Source organism: Zootermopsis nevadensis, unplaced genomic scaffold, assembly GCF_977971745.1.
Source record: "Zootermopsis nevadensis isolate Lab colony 2312 unplaced genomic scaffold, Znev_1.0 Znev_ptg000023l, whole genome shotgun sequence".
NCBI classification, from domain to species: domain Eukaryota; kingdom Metazoa; phylum Arthropoda; class Insecta; order Blattodea; family Termopsidae; genus Zootermopsis; species Zootermopsis nevadensis.
In genome coordinates, this window is record NW_028259155.1 from 7,105,778 (window position 1) to 7,120,044 (window position 14,267).

At 36.1% G+C, this 14,267-nt stretch overlaps 1 protein-coding gene across 1 annotated transcript in view; it reads left to right on the forward strand.

The window, feature by feature from the left end:
* LOC110831701 (RAC-beta serine/threonine-protein kinase A-like) overlaps nucleotides 1–11,586 on the forward strand; it is a 29,387-nt gene extending 17,801 nt beyond the window's left edge. Inside the window, exons 2-6 of the mRNA XM_087354341.1 lie at nucleotides 4,502–4,620; nucleotides 6,261–6,371; nucleotides 8,983–9,083; nucleotides 9,557–9,707; nucleotides 10,269–11,586. Of these exons, the coding sequence (XP_087210467.1) occupies nucleotides 9,022–9,083; nucleotides 9,557–9,707; nucleotides 10,269–10,451 (396 nt within the window). The 5' untranslated portion in view covers nucleotides 4,502–4,620; nucleotides 6,261–6,371; nucleotides 8,983–9,021 and the 3' untranslated portion in view covers nucleotides 10,452–11,586. The remainder of the gene's footprint in view (nucleotides 1–4,501; nucleotides 4,621–6,260; nucleotides 6,372–8,982; nucleotides 9,084–9,556; nucleotides 9,708–10,268) is intronic.
* Nucleotides 11,587–14,267: the final 2,681 nt, after the last annotated feature.

Consider the following 14,267-nt stretch of genomic DNA (forward strand, 5'->3'; position numbering starts at 1 on the left):
TAAAATCATTGGAATAAAATGATCTAATATTCAACATCTTTTAAATCGAACCATAATTACATAAAGTGCTAAATGAAAGAAGTGAATAACACAAAATGGCAAATTTTCTTTGTATATTTTCTAATTTATTAGGCGCAGTCAATGTAATGTTATTTTGTACTGACGAGGCGTACTCTACCTCTGACCTAATTATAGCATTATCATAGAAAAGAAACATCTAAAGAAGATAAACTCTATGTAATACGAGTATAACAATTAAGCCCTAATATCTCAGAATATGCTTAATCAACATGGCAATAAAAATCCAATTTACTATCTAACATAACACCAATATCTTTTATGCACTAAGATCACAAAATTAAAACACCGCTAAAATAGAAAGTACATTGGCAACTGTTGGCCTCACGTATGAAAGTTGTTTTAGTTTTCTGAATATCAAGTTCCATATATTTTCAAGACACCACTGTTTGTCGAATCGAGACCAGCTTGCAGGGTTTGCAATCATCGACAGGTTTATATATCGATAGATTTCCAAACAATCGACAAGTTGGAGAAATTAGGAATAATTAATTTTAACTCAAAGGTCGTGAATAAAAACATTAAAATTGAAAGGTTTCAAGGTACTCAAGATTATCACAGAATATGGAGAACAATTTTCGTTATGAATACATAACCAGTCAGAACTGTATAAAATCTCATAAAATAACAATTTCCTTTATCATAATTACACCAAGGAGTAACGTTAGTATTTTAACAATCATAAATTTTTTGAGATTTAGAATGCTTGCTTATAGCAATGGATATCTGTTAGACTAATCCCAAAAATAAATATACAATGAATTACTAAAAACATGAACTTTCAGGATATTAAAACCTTGCATACCGTGTAGTGCATTGGGATATAAAACATCCATACAAACAAAACTGTTTACACTTTGAAGGACACTATTGCCAAAAGCGTTTCGACCTCAAGAGGTCATCATCAGTGGCGAAAACAAGTTAATTCCTAAAATATAAATCAAAAAGATTACGGTTTTTAACAGAGCATAAGAGGTAAGTTCTTTACAAAACCATATTTAAGTAACACCTCACTGGACGTTGATTAATATAATACACCAACTCCTATGTAATCTGGACGCAGAGGCTAGAGGAAAAATCCTCTGCCCACGTCAGGGATTGAACCCCAGTCATCCAGTCCGTAGCTAGTCACTGTACTGACTGAGCTATCACGGCTCGGATATATTTGAAAACTTTAGAGAAACATGTCTAAAAGCATATGGATTAGATCAAGCTTGGAATTTTTTGGCACCTGGTTTATCATGGGATGCAATGTTAAAAATGACTGAAATTGAATTAGAATTAGTAACAAATATGATAAGATTTCTGATTGATACAGGAGTAAGAGGTGGTATATCACAATGTACCAAGAAAAATGTTTAAGCAAAATAATAAATACATGAAATGGTCAGTATGTGGAATTGACCCCTTGATGCAAATAACGTATATGGATTGGCTGTGAGTCAGTATTTACCATATAAAGGAATTAAATGTTTATTGTTAGATAATGTAAATATTGATGTTACTAAAATACCAATTAATTCAGTCACAGGATACATATTAGAAGTTGATTTACTCTATCCAAAAGACTTGCATGATAAACATAATGATTTATATTTGGCTCCAGTGAACGTAAAACTAACTGAATAACAAAGAAAAATATGTCCTTATTACAGAAATTTAAAACAGTATTTTTCACTTAGAATGTAAGTTACTACAATTCATAGTTTTAGAATTTTGGCTTCAAAAATATGTTGACATCAACACAGAAATGAGAAAAACAGCAACAAATTATTTTGAAAAAAAATTTAATTGATGAATAATAGTGTTTTTGGTAAAACAATGGAGAATGTAAGAAATACAGTTGACAGAAAACTAGTATGATAGGAAAGAAAATGTGATAAACTAATTGCAAAACCATACTTTAAAAGCAGATCAGTATTTTCAGAAAATCCAGTTGCTATACACATGAATAAAACAAATGTTTTGTTTAAACCAAGTTCCTGTTTCTAGATTATGAAAAGAACAGAAACATGTGAAGGAGAAAATGTCTCACTAAATTCAAAATTATCAGTGATTTGAAACAGAAGCTAATGTAGTGTTTTAGGTTTCACAACAATGATAATATATATGACACTATTCTGGGTTGCACTTTTTGTTATTTTGTCTATGTACCTGGAAGACACGTTTCTTATAGCTGGAATTTCTTTGAAGATCACATTAAAGAGAAATACTTTACTGCAAACATAATCTTCAATTATTTTAACTGAATTATGCTCCACTGTCCATAGCATGATATACAACCAGAAAATCAGCATGAGTTGAGAACTTGTATCAGGACAGGCAGGAATCAAACTCTAATCTGTCTCCCTCTTCACTGTTTAATTTTGATTCCTTCATCCAACTACTTTTGTCAACATGCCTGAAATACAAAATTATTTCACAGCTGATTTTGCAAAGAAGCATATCTAAGATCTCACAGACACACTGACATGTTTAAAATACATTCAATTCTCGGCTTAGTTCTCTGTCTTCAAGTTCAGTTATTCATTCTGGTAATTTTCAACACCTAATACATTTAAGACAAAGTCAGGTAAAATTAATGTGGGTTGTTTCTGCCTGATGGAACAATTTGTGAGTAAGTTACACTGCTCATGCTTCAAAAATTTCTAATGTCTCCCATCTTCAAGGCTAAGTGACTAGTCAGTTGTTCCTGCCAGTACTGGCACTTATAGAACTGGTCAACAGTGAGAAAATAAATATACTTTTAGAGGGATATTCCTGTTTGGGGAGGGGATTGTGGGGGCCAAGTAAGTATGTGATCTGGAACAATGACAAATCTGCTTGGCTTCTCTGTCACAGATATGTTTTTATTTAGACAGGAAAGATTTTGCTTGCATGTGGCATATTTTGTCAACAGATTTTTAGAGAAGGGTCCCATAAAACAGATAGGTAAAGGGAAGGTTTGCATTCTGGAAATCAAGAGGCATCCATTCTTCTAGTTATAATACTATAAGGTATCTAAGTAGTTTAGTTCTAAACTCAATCTTTTCCCTGTTATGTACTAAGACAATGAAGCATAGTGAAAGTACACATTTGGAGACTTTTGACATTGTTTCTAGGTGATTTCTTTTAAAAATTCAGTAGGTAAAAAGTGTGATTTACATCCCTAGCAGAACAACTTTTGTCTAAGAAATGTCATGTACGCAGTAGGATCACAATAACTCGTTAAGGAAGACGTGCAAAATGTACTGTCAGATCCTTTCAGTACATGCTTTGAGTTTGTGAGGAAGTTACTAAAATGTTTATGGCATAGTTAGATGTCCTCATAGATGCTGTATTGTTAAGTAACTTAAAGCATGGACCATGCGGAAGACTTCAGTTCAAAACGCTTCCACTTTCTCCACAATTGAAGAGTCTTAAAATATGGAAAATATGTGGAGGAGTTGGCAAAACTAAAATTCTGCAGTCTGAAAATTGATAACGACCTAAACAGGAAGAATCCTGCTGATCAAATGACTCTGATATAAAGTATTACAGTCAGATAAATGTTTCAGGTTGTCAGTATTGACACACTAAAATCAATTTCACCCACTTTCAATCCATTATGAATTACAGAATAATTGTTGGGGGAGATTAAAAAGGACTGATAATTCTTTTAGAGATTATTGTACTTATATGAATGATTAATCATCACAGTCATTAATGTGGTCCTATTAACAGTGGTTTCATTGTACATTTTAATAATTTTTTGTCAAAAAATCGATACTAATGCTTAGTTTTGCATTATTTTTGAAGCTTTCTAGTGTACTACCCCATCATTGTGTTTTAAGTATTGCTTAGCTTATGTGGAATTCAGTACGTAAGTCAAGTCACTTGTAACTAGTCCATTATAACAGATTTCACACGGGCTGCTTTAAGAGTGGAAATATTTTTTTCTAAAGGCAATAGTTTGTGGAATGCATTTAGCTAGATGTCACGTCTTCTACGTCAGTTCAGTTCTCTGCTCAGAGAGACAAGCTGTATGCATGTGAAAGTCTCCCACTGACTAATGTTTGGCACGTCCTACATGCATTTCGACTAACAAGTGCTGTGTACCGTGGTCTTGACACATATTTGTTCTGTTCATTTTCTGTGAGTCACGTTTACAGAGGAGTGGACAGTGTGCATAGTAGGCCTGTAAAAATAAATTCCACTGCCAGTTAAATGTTTTAATAACACAGCACAGACAATGACCACCATGTGGACCATAGGAAGAAGGGTAGGGATAATATTTATCTTGTCTGAAAACCATGTGAAGGGTGAACTATCTTTCAGTCTTGTGCAGAGCGTCATTTGGCAATAACACTGTTTTCTAACTGAACATACAGCAGAGTAGTTTGCACTGTCCTCTGGTAGCAGTGAGTGTCCTTATGGTAACTAAGTTTTGTTATTATTGTTCCAGACTATTATGTAGGTGGCAACCTGTTCGATCTGTTGCGGGAGTTGGGAGGAGTGTTTTCAGTTGATGAAACAAGATTGTACCTGGCAGAAATCATTGAGGCTGTGGAGTATCTGCGTAAGGTAGGCAAACAGTCCAACTGCAGTTCTCTGCAATCAAATGTGTAACAAGGTACTACAAAACCTAAAAGTACTTGATTGATTGTGTGGCTACTGAATTTCTTGGTTTAATTCAATGTGTAATTTAATCACTGCATACCAATCATTTACAATGTCTGTGGGAAAAGTATGAAATACTAGCAGAGGATAGTAATTGTAGCTTATTTCCTATGAATAATTCTTTCAGCTTTTATAGGGGCACATTTGATTAGCATTGTCATGTTTATGTAGTCAATGACAATTTTCTTCTGTACTGATTGGTGGCCATGGAACTTGTATGTTATTGACTTTTAGCATAACAGTATGCGGTTGCGTGGTCCCATTAGGCAATCTGTACTCTCCGAAAACTGTGGTGACTTGGGGTGTGCCTGAGAAGAACTGGATCACTGACAGGAGTGTGGCAACAGACCACACTAGGCACCATATTGATAGCTATGTGTCTTTCACCAGTCCTGTCTGCATTTTGTTCATTATCTCAGCTAATTACCTCGTGGTAAGAAGCGGCTGTAACACCATTAGCTTCAACCACGCACAGTAAAGAATTTGTGAACTAGGACTTTCTTAACTCATAAACTTTGGTACCATGGTACATATTCTACCCTAAAAGACCATCATTATCTAATTTCTGGAAGTCTTTCCATTAATTAAAGAACTTTGGCTGGATGGATGTTTGGCATTTGAATCCAGAAAGTTTAATATCGCATTAGCTGCAGTTCGGTAGTTCTCACCTTCCCTGAGCCTCCATCTGTGCCACTCCTCTAGAAGCTAGAAGAGCCTACCCCCCTCCCTCGCCTTGAATTGAGGAACTAAACGAGAATTATTTTAATAGTGTACTATCCGTCTGGATACTGACATTTCGATTTACCCCTTTCTGTGAAGTCCCAGAGTCTGTAAACTCTACTGTTGAAGCAGGGAAAGTTGACCAGGTTCATCATCTGAACAAAAACTGGTAACTAAAAATTAATAACATCAAAATGGAGCATACAATTGAACATTCTGGAGAACATCCCCCTTTGACTCATACGAGTTCTTATATTTGCATATGCTCTAACAGGTTCTGTTTCACTTTTGTTAGATTCTTGTTCTCTTTCTACTTGTTTCCTTCGTACGCTCCAAATTCTAATGTGTCTGTTTCTGTACATATTTTGTGTAAAGTGCAGGACAATGCCAATGTATTACATTGAGTATTGTATTCTTGACTCTTATAATATAAACAAAATCAGAAATAAAAATGTACAATCGTCACTCAGACTAATGTACAATATTACTTTTGAAAATAAATTAAATGTTTTGGGTGGTGATGGTAAAGGTGAAGGTTTGTCTAGCGCCTCAAACACCTTCATGTCAACTCTGTGCACATAAGAAACAAGGTAGATCCTCACTCATAATCATGGTTGATGCCACAGTTACAGTTCAGATTGGTTAGGGTTAGTGGTATTTGATTTTATCAATAATAGCAATAAATATGATAGCTTAGTTTGGGTGACATGTAACAGAAAAGCAAAATACTGATACTGCATCTCACTACCACAATAAGAATGCAAAATATACCATATTTTATCAATTCTGTACATGGAATTTATTTGTTAATTTGTTCGTTTCAGATAAGAGTCATACACCGAGACATAAAACCGGAACATATATTGGTAGACATTCAAGGCCACATTGCTGTCGCAGATTACAGCTTATGCAAACAGTTTGTCTGCTCTAAAGAGGTAAATATTTTATCCACCTTATCTTCTGTTCAGTGCGTACAAAGACACATGAGCTGTGAATGCAAGTGCTATGTGGACCACTGTCCATCAGGCAGTGCCCTTTATTTGAGGGAAGTCAAAGTACAAAACTCGAGAAGAGTTGACATCTTTCAGGTGCCTTAAATTTGACCAGTGTGTGTGGTTAGGTACAGTGTATAACTAAAAGATGTCGCAAGGCCTGTGACTTCTACGAGATATACTTGAAGTGTATAAGCTTTCCTGGAGTTTTGTAAGTAGTTTCTGTTATTCTAATCTAAAACTTCTTGACGATGGTGAAGAGTCAATTGAATAAAAATTTTCTTTGATATTATCCATCGTCTAGTAAATATAAAACGTAAAACGACGTTTCGGAGATGGGACTCTATCTCCGTCTTCAGGTTCCTACACAGTTGGGCCCACTAGATAGAGCTAATCCCCATCTCCAGACAAAGTAAAAAAGTGAAAGTCCCGGAATAAAAAGGCATTACCACACCATCCATCCGTGGGATGTAAAAGAATAGTATGTAGAAATCAAAATTCATAAACACGATAAAGCCAAAAAACAAAAACTCACAAAAGGTGGGAATAAATACACATGAATATTAATTCAAAACTCGATGCCCAACTTGGATTTCTTCAGAGATGACAGGTATCCAAATAGGAGATAAATCCAAACTAGGCTGGCTGATAGGGTTGGCGAGTAGTGCCATGTGTGCAGCCTCCTTGTATTTTCTGTAGATGGTATTGGGTTCAGTTAATAATACTCTGGCTCCATCCCAACAGACATGATGATCTTCTTCGTACGCATGTTGGGCCAATCTGGATTTCTCCAGCAGGCCCTGTCTGAAATTATATTTGTGTTCCTTTAAGCGTACCTCCAGAGGTCTGCTGGTTTCGCCGATATACCATCTACCGCAATCACACGGTATTCCATACACACACTGCCTAGTCTGTCTCTCGGCTGTTTTTGGTCTCATGGAACTCAATAAACCACGGAGAGTGTGTCCGGTTTTAAAGATTGTCCTGATGTTGTATCGGTTCCCAATTCTTCTAAATTTTTCAGACACCTCTGACATATGGGATAACCCCCGTACCCAGAGGCGTTCTGTCAGGAGAAAGCCGGATGTAAGTTTCTTGTCCATTAACAGTATGATAATAATGAGCTCTTGGTTTTATGTAATTCAACCTAAGGTGTGATTAATGTAAACTAACAAGAAAACACATTATAATAATCTGAGGTTTTCGAGCCACAAGCAGTAACTTCATGAAATTTGTAACGACACGTGCATAAACTAGTCGATATACATGACAGGCGGCCGAAGCATTCAACTGAATGCGGAGCAGTCAGCTGCCTGGCATCTGGCATGATGAATTGGCATGGTGAATTTGAAAGCCAAGTACTAGCCAGTCACTGAAATTGAAAATAAGTGTTGTTTAGACTTTTTTTCTTATGTGACTCAGCATGAAAGTAGCTTTAAGTGTCTCCTTGTGTCGTGTTACACCCAAAAACAGAAAGAAAAATAGTGTAGCCATCACCAAACTTCAAGCTCAAGGCCATGGAAATACTTCATGTTCTTTGGCTCACAGCTTCAAGTTACCAGTATGGCATTGCTAGTTTTGCTACATATTGAGTTCTCAGCTGTCTTCACTTGCCTGGGCTCCAGTGTTCAATGTTGCAATATTGTAGAGTTTTGCTGTGACCTTGCAGTATGTAATTTGGTGGCGGTTACTTCAATGACTAGTGTAAAGGATGAGATTCAAAAACTAAATATTCTGGGTCTACACGTGAGATATATTCCATTTTACTATATTATTGCTCAACAACTAAAAGGCACAGGAATGAGAACTAAATGCATTTGAGTAGTTTTTGTGGTCAAGTTCTCATAGCCTACATTTCACATGTTCAATGTTGGCGCTGTGAGTGGCCTGGCAGATAACACAAATATATTCAGTTTCAGTCCACACAACAAGGAATTCGAAGTTGATTCTAACAAAGTGGAAGCCACTGTTGGCACATGCACAAAATTCTGAGTCTATCAGTTCCTTTTGAAAATGTGGAGGCGTTCTGTCTTGTTGCAACAGCGTGTCAATAGGACACTCTTCCTCCAAGATGGGCGCAAGGGATTCCTCTGCGTGAGATGCCATTTTAACAACTATGAATGTAGCGCATCTTGTGCAAAGATATGGAAAGTAAAGCAGCACAAATTAAAAACTGTATCATATAAACTTCTCAAATGAAATTAGTTCATATTCCCCTGCCTCTCGGTTCACATTGAATTGGGATGCATTACATGCTCACTCTCTGTATGGAAAAAGGTCTTGACTTGAAACACAAAGAAATATTTGTGAAAAGTTGTTGCAGTAAGCAGTATTGTTGGAGTCACGGCAGTTTAGAAGATATGAAGTGAACATAGAACATTTCTAGGTGCTTTCATCGCAAAACTATAGAAAAATGTTTCTATTTGCTTTGCTATTTTTGTCTGTCCTCTTCTATAGCAGTTTGATAATCTCTGAATGGGTTTTTAAAGACATTGGGTGTGGTGAAATAGAAATGTCTGATTGCAGCTAATACCTGTAATTTTAATTGTTGCAGGAGGTAGACTCGTGGTGTGTTGGAGTCACCGCATTTGTAATGATGATTGGGCACAGACCCTTTGATTATGATGAACATAGAAATCATGCAGCACTCTGTTGGTAAGTATTTTGCATTTGGAAAGAGTTCTGATGTATGTGTTTGCTGTGAACATCATTTTCCTTTGAACAAATTTCAGTACAAATTAGGTCATGGTTAACGGATGACCGTCTGTTGTAATGAGAGTAAAATTGGTGTTTTTTCTTGAAAAATTTGGAGAATTAACCATAGGCGGAGGAACCAAATGCAGTTGCAACTCTGACCACAATATTTAACAAAGGAAATTTGTGCTAGACAGCGACTGAATGTAAGGTACAGAGAAGGAAGGGTTTCAGAAGCTGAAAGCTTACAACGTTTAACATTGACTATTTTCCTTATCTCTTGCATGACGTACATCAGAGATTTACATGAAAATCATACATTGACTAGGCCACTTATGGCAGCTTTGAGAAGCATTACAAACATTAATTGTGAATGTATGTTTAACAATTACATTCTTTTAAGGCAAATATAAGAATGAACCTCTCTCTTGCAGCAAAATATTGCATGACATGCTGGACATACCATCGTGGTTCTCGGACTGTGAAGTTGATCTTATGGAAAAAATGTTGAAGAAGAATCCAAGACTTCGCTTAGGTGGGGGGAAATGCGGAGCTCAGGAAATCAAGGAACATCCATTTTTTGACGTGAGTTCTTTTACCATATCTGTTATCATATAAAATAGGCTGTATGTACACTTCTAAGTTCTAAACTGTGCCTAAGCAAATCAACTACAGTTTGAGATTATTGACGCTGTTTCTAGACAATTTGATTCTTCAAATCTTCAGTCAGCGCAAATTGTGATGTACATCCAGAGCAAAACAACTTGCTTGTAACAGATGCCACATGCCTAAGACTGAGTGCATAGCAAAAGGTTTACCAATATGGTGAATAATGTACTGCTGTCTCATCAGCATTTTAGAAGGACTCTCTCAGTACTTTATATAAAATTGCAAACAATTTACTTAAAATCTTGACTGCATGACTATGTGTTAAACCTCTTTCCCAGTAAGTGCTTTATTTTTGAATAAATTAAAGTGCGGACTAAAATTAGTAGCCAAACTCAAGGATGTATTTCAATATCCTTGTACTTTCTTCACAACTAAAGAATCTTTTAAACTGTGGTGCTCTCACTTCTACTTTATCAAGTTTTACTTTGCAATCAGTATTCTAGTACATATTAGTAATGTTTGTGCTTCATCCCACAGGGCATAAACTGGGGCAACGTGTCCAGAAGGCAGTTAGTGGTGCCACATGCACTGGATTTTGAGTGGGAGGGCGTCAGTGACTTGAAACATCTTGGAGAGGACGAGGTGTCATTTCTGTCGCCAGGCGATAAGAGTGGCAACAACGAGGTGAGGGAAAGTGATTTGTCTGAAGTTCTGTTATGATTTGCATAGCAATAAGGTTTATTAGCAGTGCCAAATGTTGCACTATACCAACTATAACGCTTTTACGGTCTTAAAACGTAATGATGTTGTGTTTGTCCTAAGGCCTTGGCTAGTATTTGCGTGTGTGAATGTGTATTGTTTTATTGTAACTGACATCTTTACATTCCCAAAAGACATTCCTTGCTCTTGACATCCCGTCACTTTTAGTTTGGGTGGGTGGGGTGGATTGAATTCATGTGCTGAGGATAGGGTCCAGTGGTTGACTTACGAAGAGAATGAAGAATTTTCAGGTTTCATAAAAGCAAAGCAATTTTATTAGCTGATCTAATATTAGTTTCTCAGGAAGGAGACTGTTCCACGAAGTTAGTTTAATATGGGCCAAATTAGAAACAAATATAAGTGCATGTATTGTTACCAATTCAGATCACAAAAATTGGTTAACAGAATGAACCAAAATGTTCAGTGGTTTGTGTCTTTGAATATAGTAAACTACAGAAAGAAAGAAGGAAAGAGCAGAAATTAAATTTCAAAAATTTATTTAAGGCTTGTAACAACAAACACTGCAGAGTTAAGTGGGAAATTTTAACATAGAGTAGCAGGACATTCAGATGAATGACTCGCACACCATCTGCAATGCACTGAAGTAAGATAACTCAAAGAATTTTTAGATGTAGACCTTTATGTCAATCGTTCACAGAGTTGAAAGTTGCTTCTGAATCACAGCATGCCAAAGACGTAATTTCTGGTTGATGACTCAGAATACAAAATGAGATGAACAGAGCATGTACAAAATTAATTTTCATTGCCTTAAAATTTTTTGGTACACAGTGCCATTATCATAATCTCTTAAATAAGACATCAGTTTTTATTTAATACAAGGGGAGGTGTCCTTTCTTTATTTCTTTCTTGTTTCCTTCATCCCATGCCTTATTCCACACCCTGATTTTTGAACGAGACAGCCTTGTTGCAGTGTTATTAGAAAGGCTCTTAGTGTGTTAATGCACCAAATATACAGTGGCAGCACTGTATCTACGTACTAAGCGCTTGAAAGATGAGCAGTGTTACTTTCGTTTTACATTTTATCATCTCCTTTTAATAAGACATACTTCATTATCTTATCAACATCATATTAGGTAAGTTCCAGTACATTTTAATTTACTTGCTAATTTTTTGATTTTGTTATTGGTATTACAAGCTTGCACTTACATCGCTCCAGTCTTGATGCCTAATGGATCGCACTGAAGAGGAAATTCTCGGCAATTCTGCTGCATCCATCAGACAAAGACGCAAAACATTCAGAAACAGTTCCTTTGCAATTTTCAATCCACTCGAACTGTCGGAAAATTACTGTAGTTGAGGCAACATGCTTTATTTTCTATGGCACCGTGTTTTGGCTTTCTCAGGAACATAAAGGGAATGGGTGGAAAACCTGGAAACAAAACTAAAATGTTAAGGGAATCATTCTTTAAAAGGAATTGTTCCCAATATATCGTGGTATGAAGGATTATCAAAAGGGGCACGGGTCGCGTCAATCATAAGTAGTGAAGCACTGATGCTGACAGGCAGAGGCAGACACTTGATGGGTTGAATAACTGCAAGGAAACAGGCTGACACTCAGGAACATGCGAGTTAATACAAAAGAACACTGTACATAAAATGAATGCAGAGTTCAACACTTCTTGTAATAATGCTCGAGAAGCAAACAATACTTGCTGAAACAGAACACAGCAGAAATGTAATTAAGAGGGCAGTAGTTCCAGTGATCTTTTGTTGCTAACTACTCACTTACCATTCTGTCAGCAAATCACTTTCTGGGTTACCTTTTAGATGCTTTAAGTAAACAGGTATTTTTTATATTAATATTGGTATACAGTAAATCTCTCTCTGTATTAATTTTAACTTTACTTAAGTGTTACAATTTTATAGTTCCTGGAAGGTCTTGATGGTAGAAGCAGACCCTCTGGACGGAGGAACTTGATATAACGATATTATGTGGAGACTTTCTGGTCATTAGATACTAAAATGCACTGAAATCTATGACTGATATGCTGATGGTAATAATGAATGGACATTGCAAATGGTGTCATAATGCTGCAATGTGTCTGCTGTTTTAGCTTAATTAAACAAAAAAAGTCTACACTCTCTTACAGCTAAGAGTTCTAACTCTGTGTTGCTGCTTTTTCAACGTGAACATGGCCTTTGAAATTGTTCCCTCCTTGAGAGCCTTAAGTGCGTCTTCGTACTGGCAACAAAGAGTTTGTCTTGATGCCAAGTTTTTCATATTCCAGATGCCTTCATACGCCAGGCGATGAAATTAATAAAGTGTCATGACCAATAATATGAAGAATAAATGCAAATTAATTGCCTGACACCTCTGCAATAAATAATATATGTGTGCGTGATTCTTAATTGCATGTATTTCATTTAAGGATTGTGATCTACTCCTAAAATCAATCCAAGATGAATCTCCTATAATCAAATGGTCACAAGTGCCTTGTGAGAGGCTGCAGCAATGAAGCATCAGTTCAGAAGTAATATTTGGACAGGAATAATTGGTGATCACATTAAGAGATGGTGTTTAAACTCTTAGGGTGTCTTATGTACGTTTCAGTAGAATTACCTTGAATACTGTTGGCTGTACCATTGACAGTGTAAAAAACTGTGTGGTTTACCCAAGGCTAAGCTCCTGTTCATTTTACCTGTAACATAAAGCAGCTTCTGGCCTCTCATCACACACATTGATGGAATGGACTGGAATTTTTCATTGCACTACTATCAGGAATTCTTGGTGCATCAGAGGTCATTTATGCACTCAATGGAAGAAGCAGCATTTTGAGAATTTTTTTTTTTTTTGGGGGGGGGGGCTTTTTGAAAGTTAAGATTCTGTTAAACTATGCTTAAGTACAAAAATTAATGTGCTTCTAATAAGCTGTTTTACTTGTCTCATTTGATTTACTGATGCTTCCAATTATCAGGTGGTTGCAACCCTGTGTTTATAATAATTTTCTGGGTTTGCTTTAAGAATAGAACACAATCATTTTGAATGATGCATACAATTAAGAAGAACCAACTATTTGGCCATTTCTAATTATCTGCATATGTTACCCAAAATACTGATCTAGAAGACATCCTATTTTTATATTTCAGAAGAATTATATAATTGCTGAATGATGCACTTGCCAATTAATTCGTGTCGTAAAAGAGCTACTCTCTATCACTTTCATGTAGTCAGATTATCTTGCATGAGGCATCTTTGCAGATTACAGACGTTTAAAATACCACCTGTTAATATATCCACTTAACCAGTCAAGTGCTGGAGAATACAAGGTGCATTTGAGAAATCACTATTTCCAGCCAAAAAAGTGGAGGACATATTCTTTAAAACTGAAATCAATGTTCTTCCTCTCCATTTGTGCAGACAATTAAAAAGGAAAATTCCCACATGCCTGTTTCCATCACATTTACATTAGGAGAATAATAGGGACATGACTGGAACCTGCGGCAAACATTCTAGGTGCAGCTTTTGTTGTTTTCCTAATCATGTTGAATATTGCCAAAAGATGTTTATAGTAGGAAGAAACAATCAGCATTCTAATACACAGAGTTTAAAACTGAGACTTTACGTCTCTCTACAACCTTAAAATAACATTTTGTACTGTGATGTTGCCTTTAGTACAATGAGAGCTCTAAAAACAAATTTGTAGAATCAAAGCCCTATCCAGGAAGACATTTTAAAATGTTTCGTCTGAAACTTAAATACATGATGGGACATTGAGATTTTTCTTTTTACCCATTAGACATTGGTGTTCCATTCCC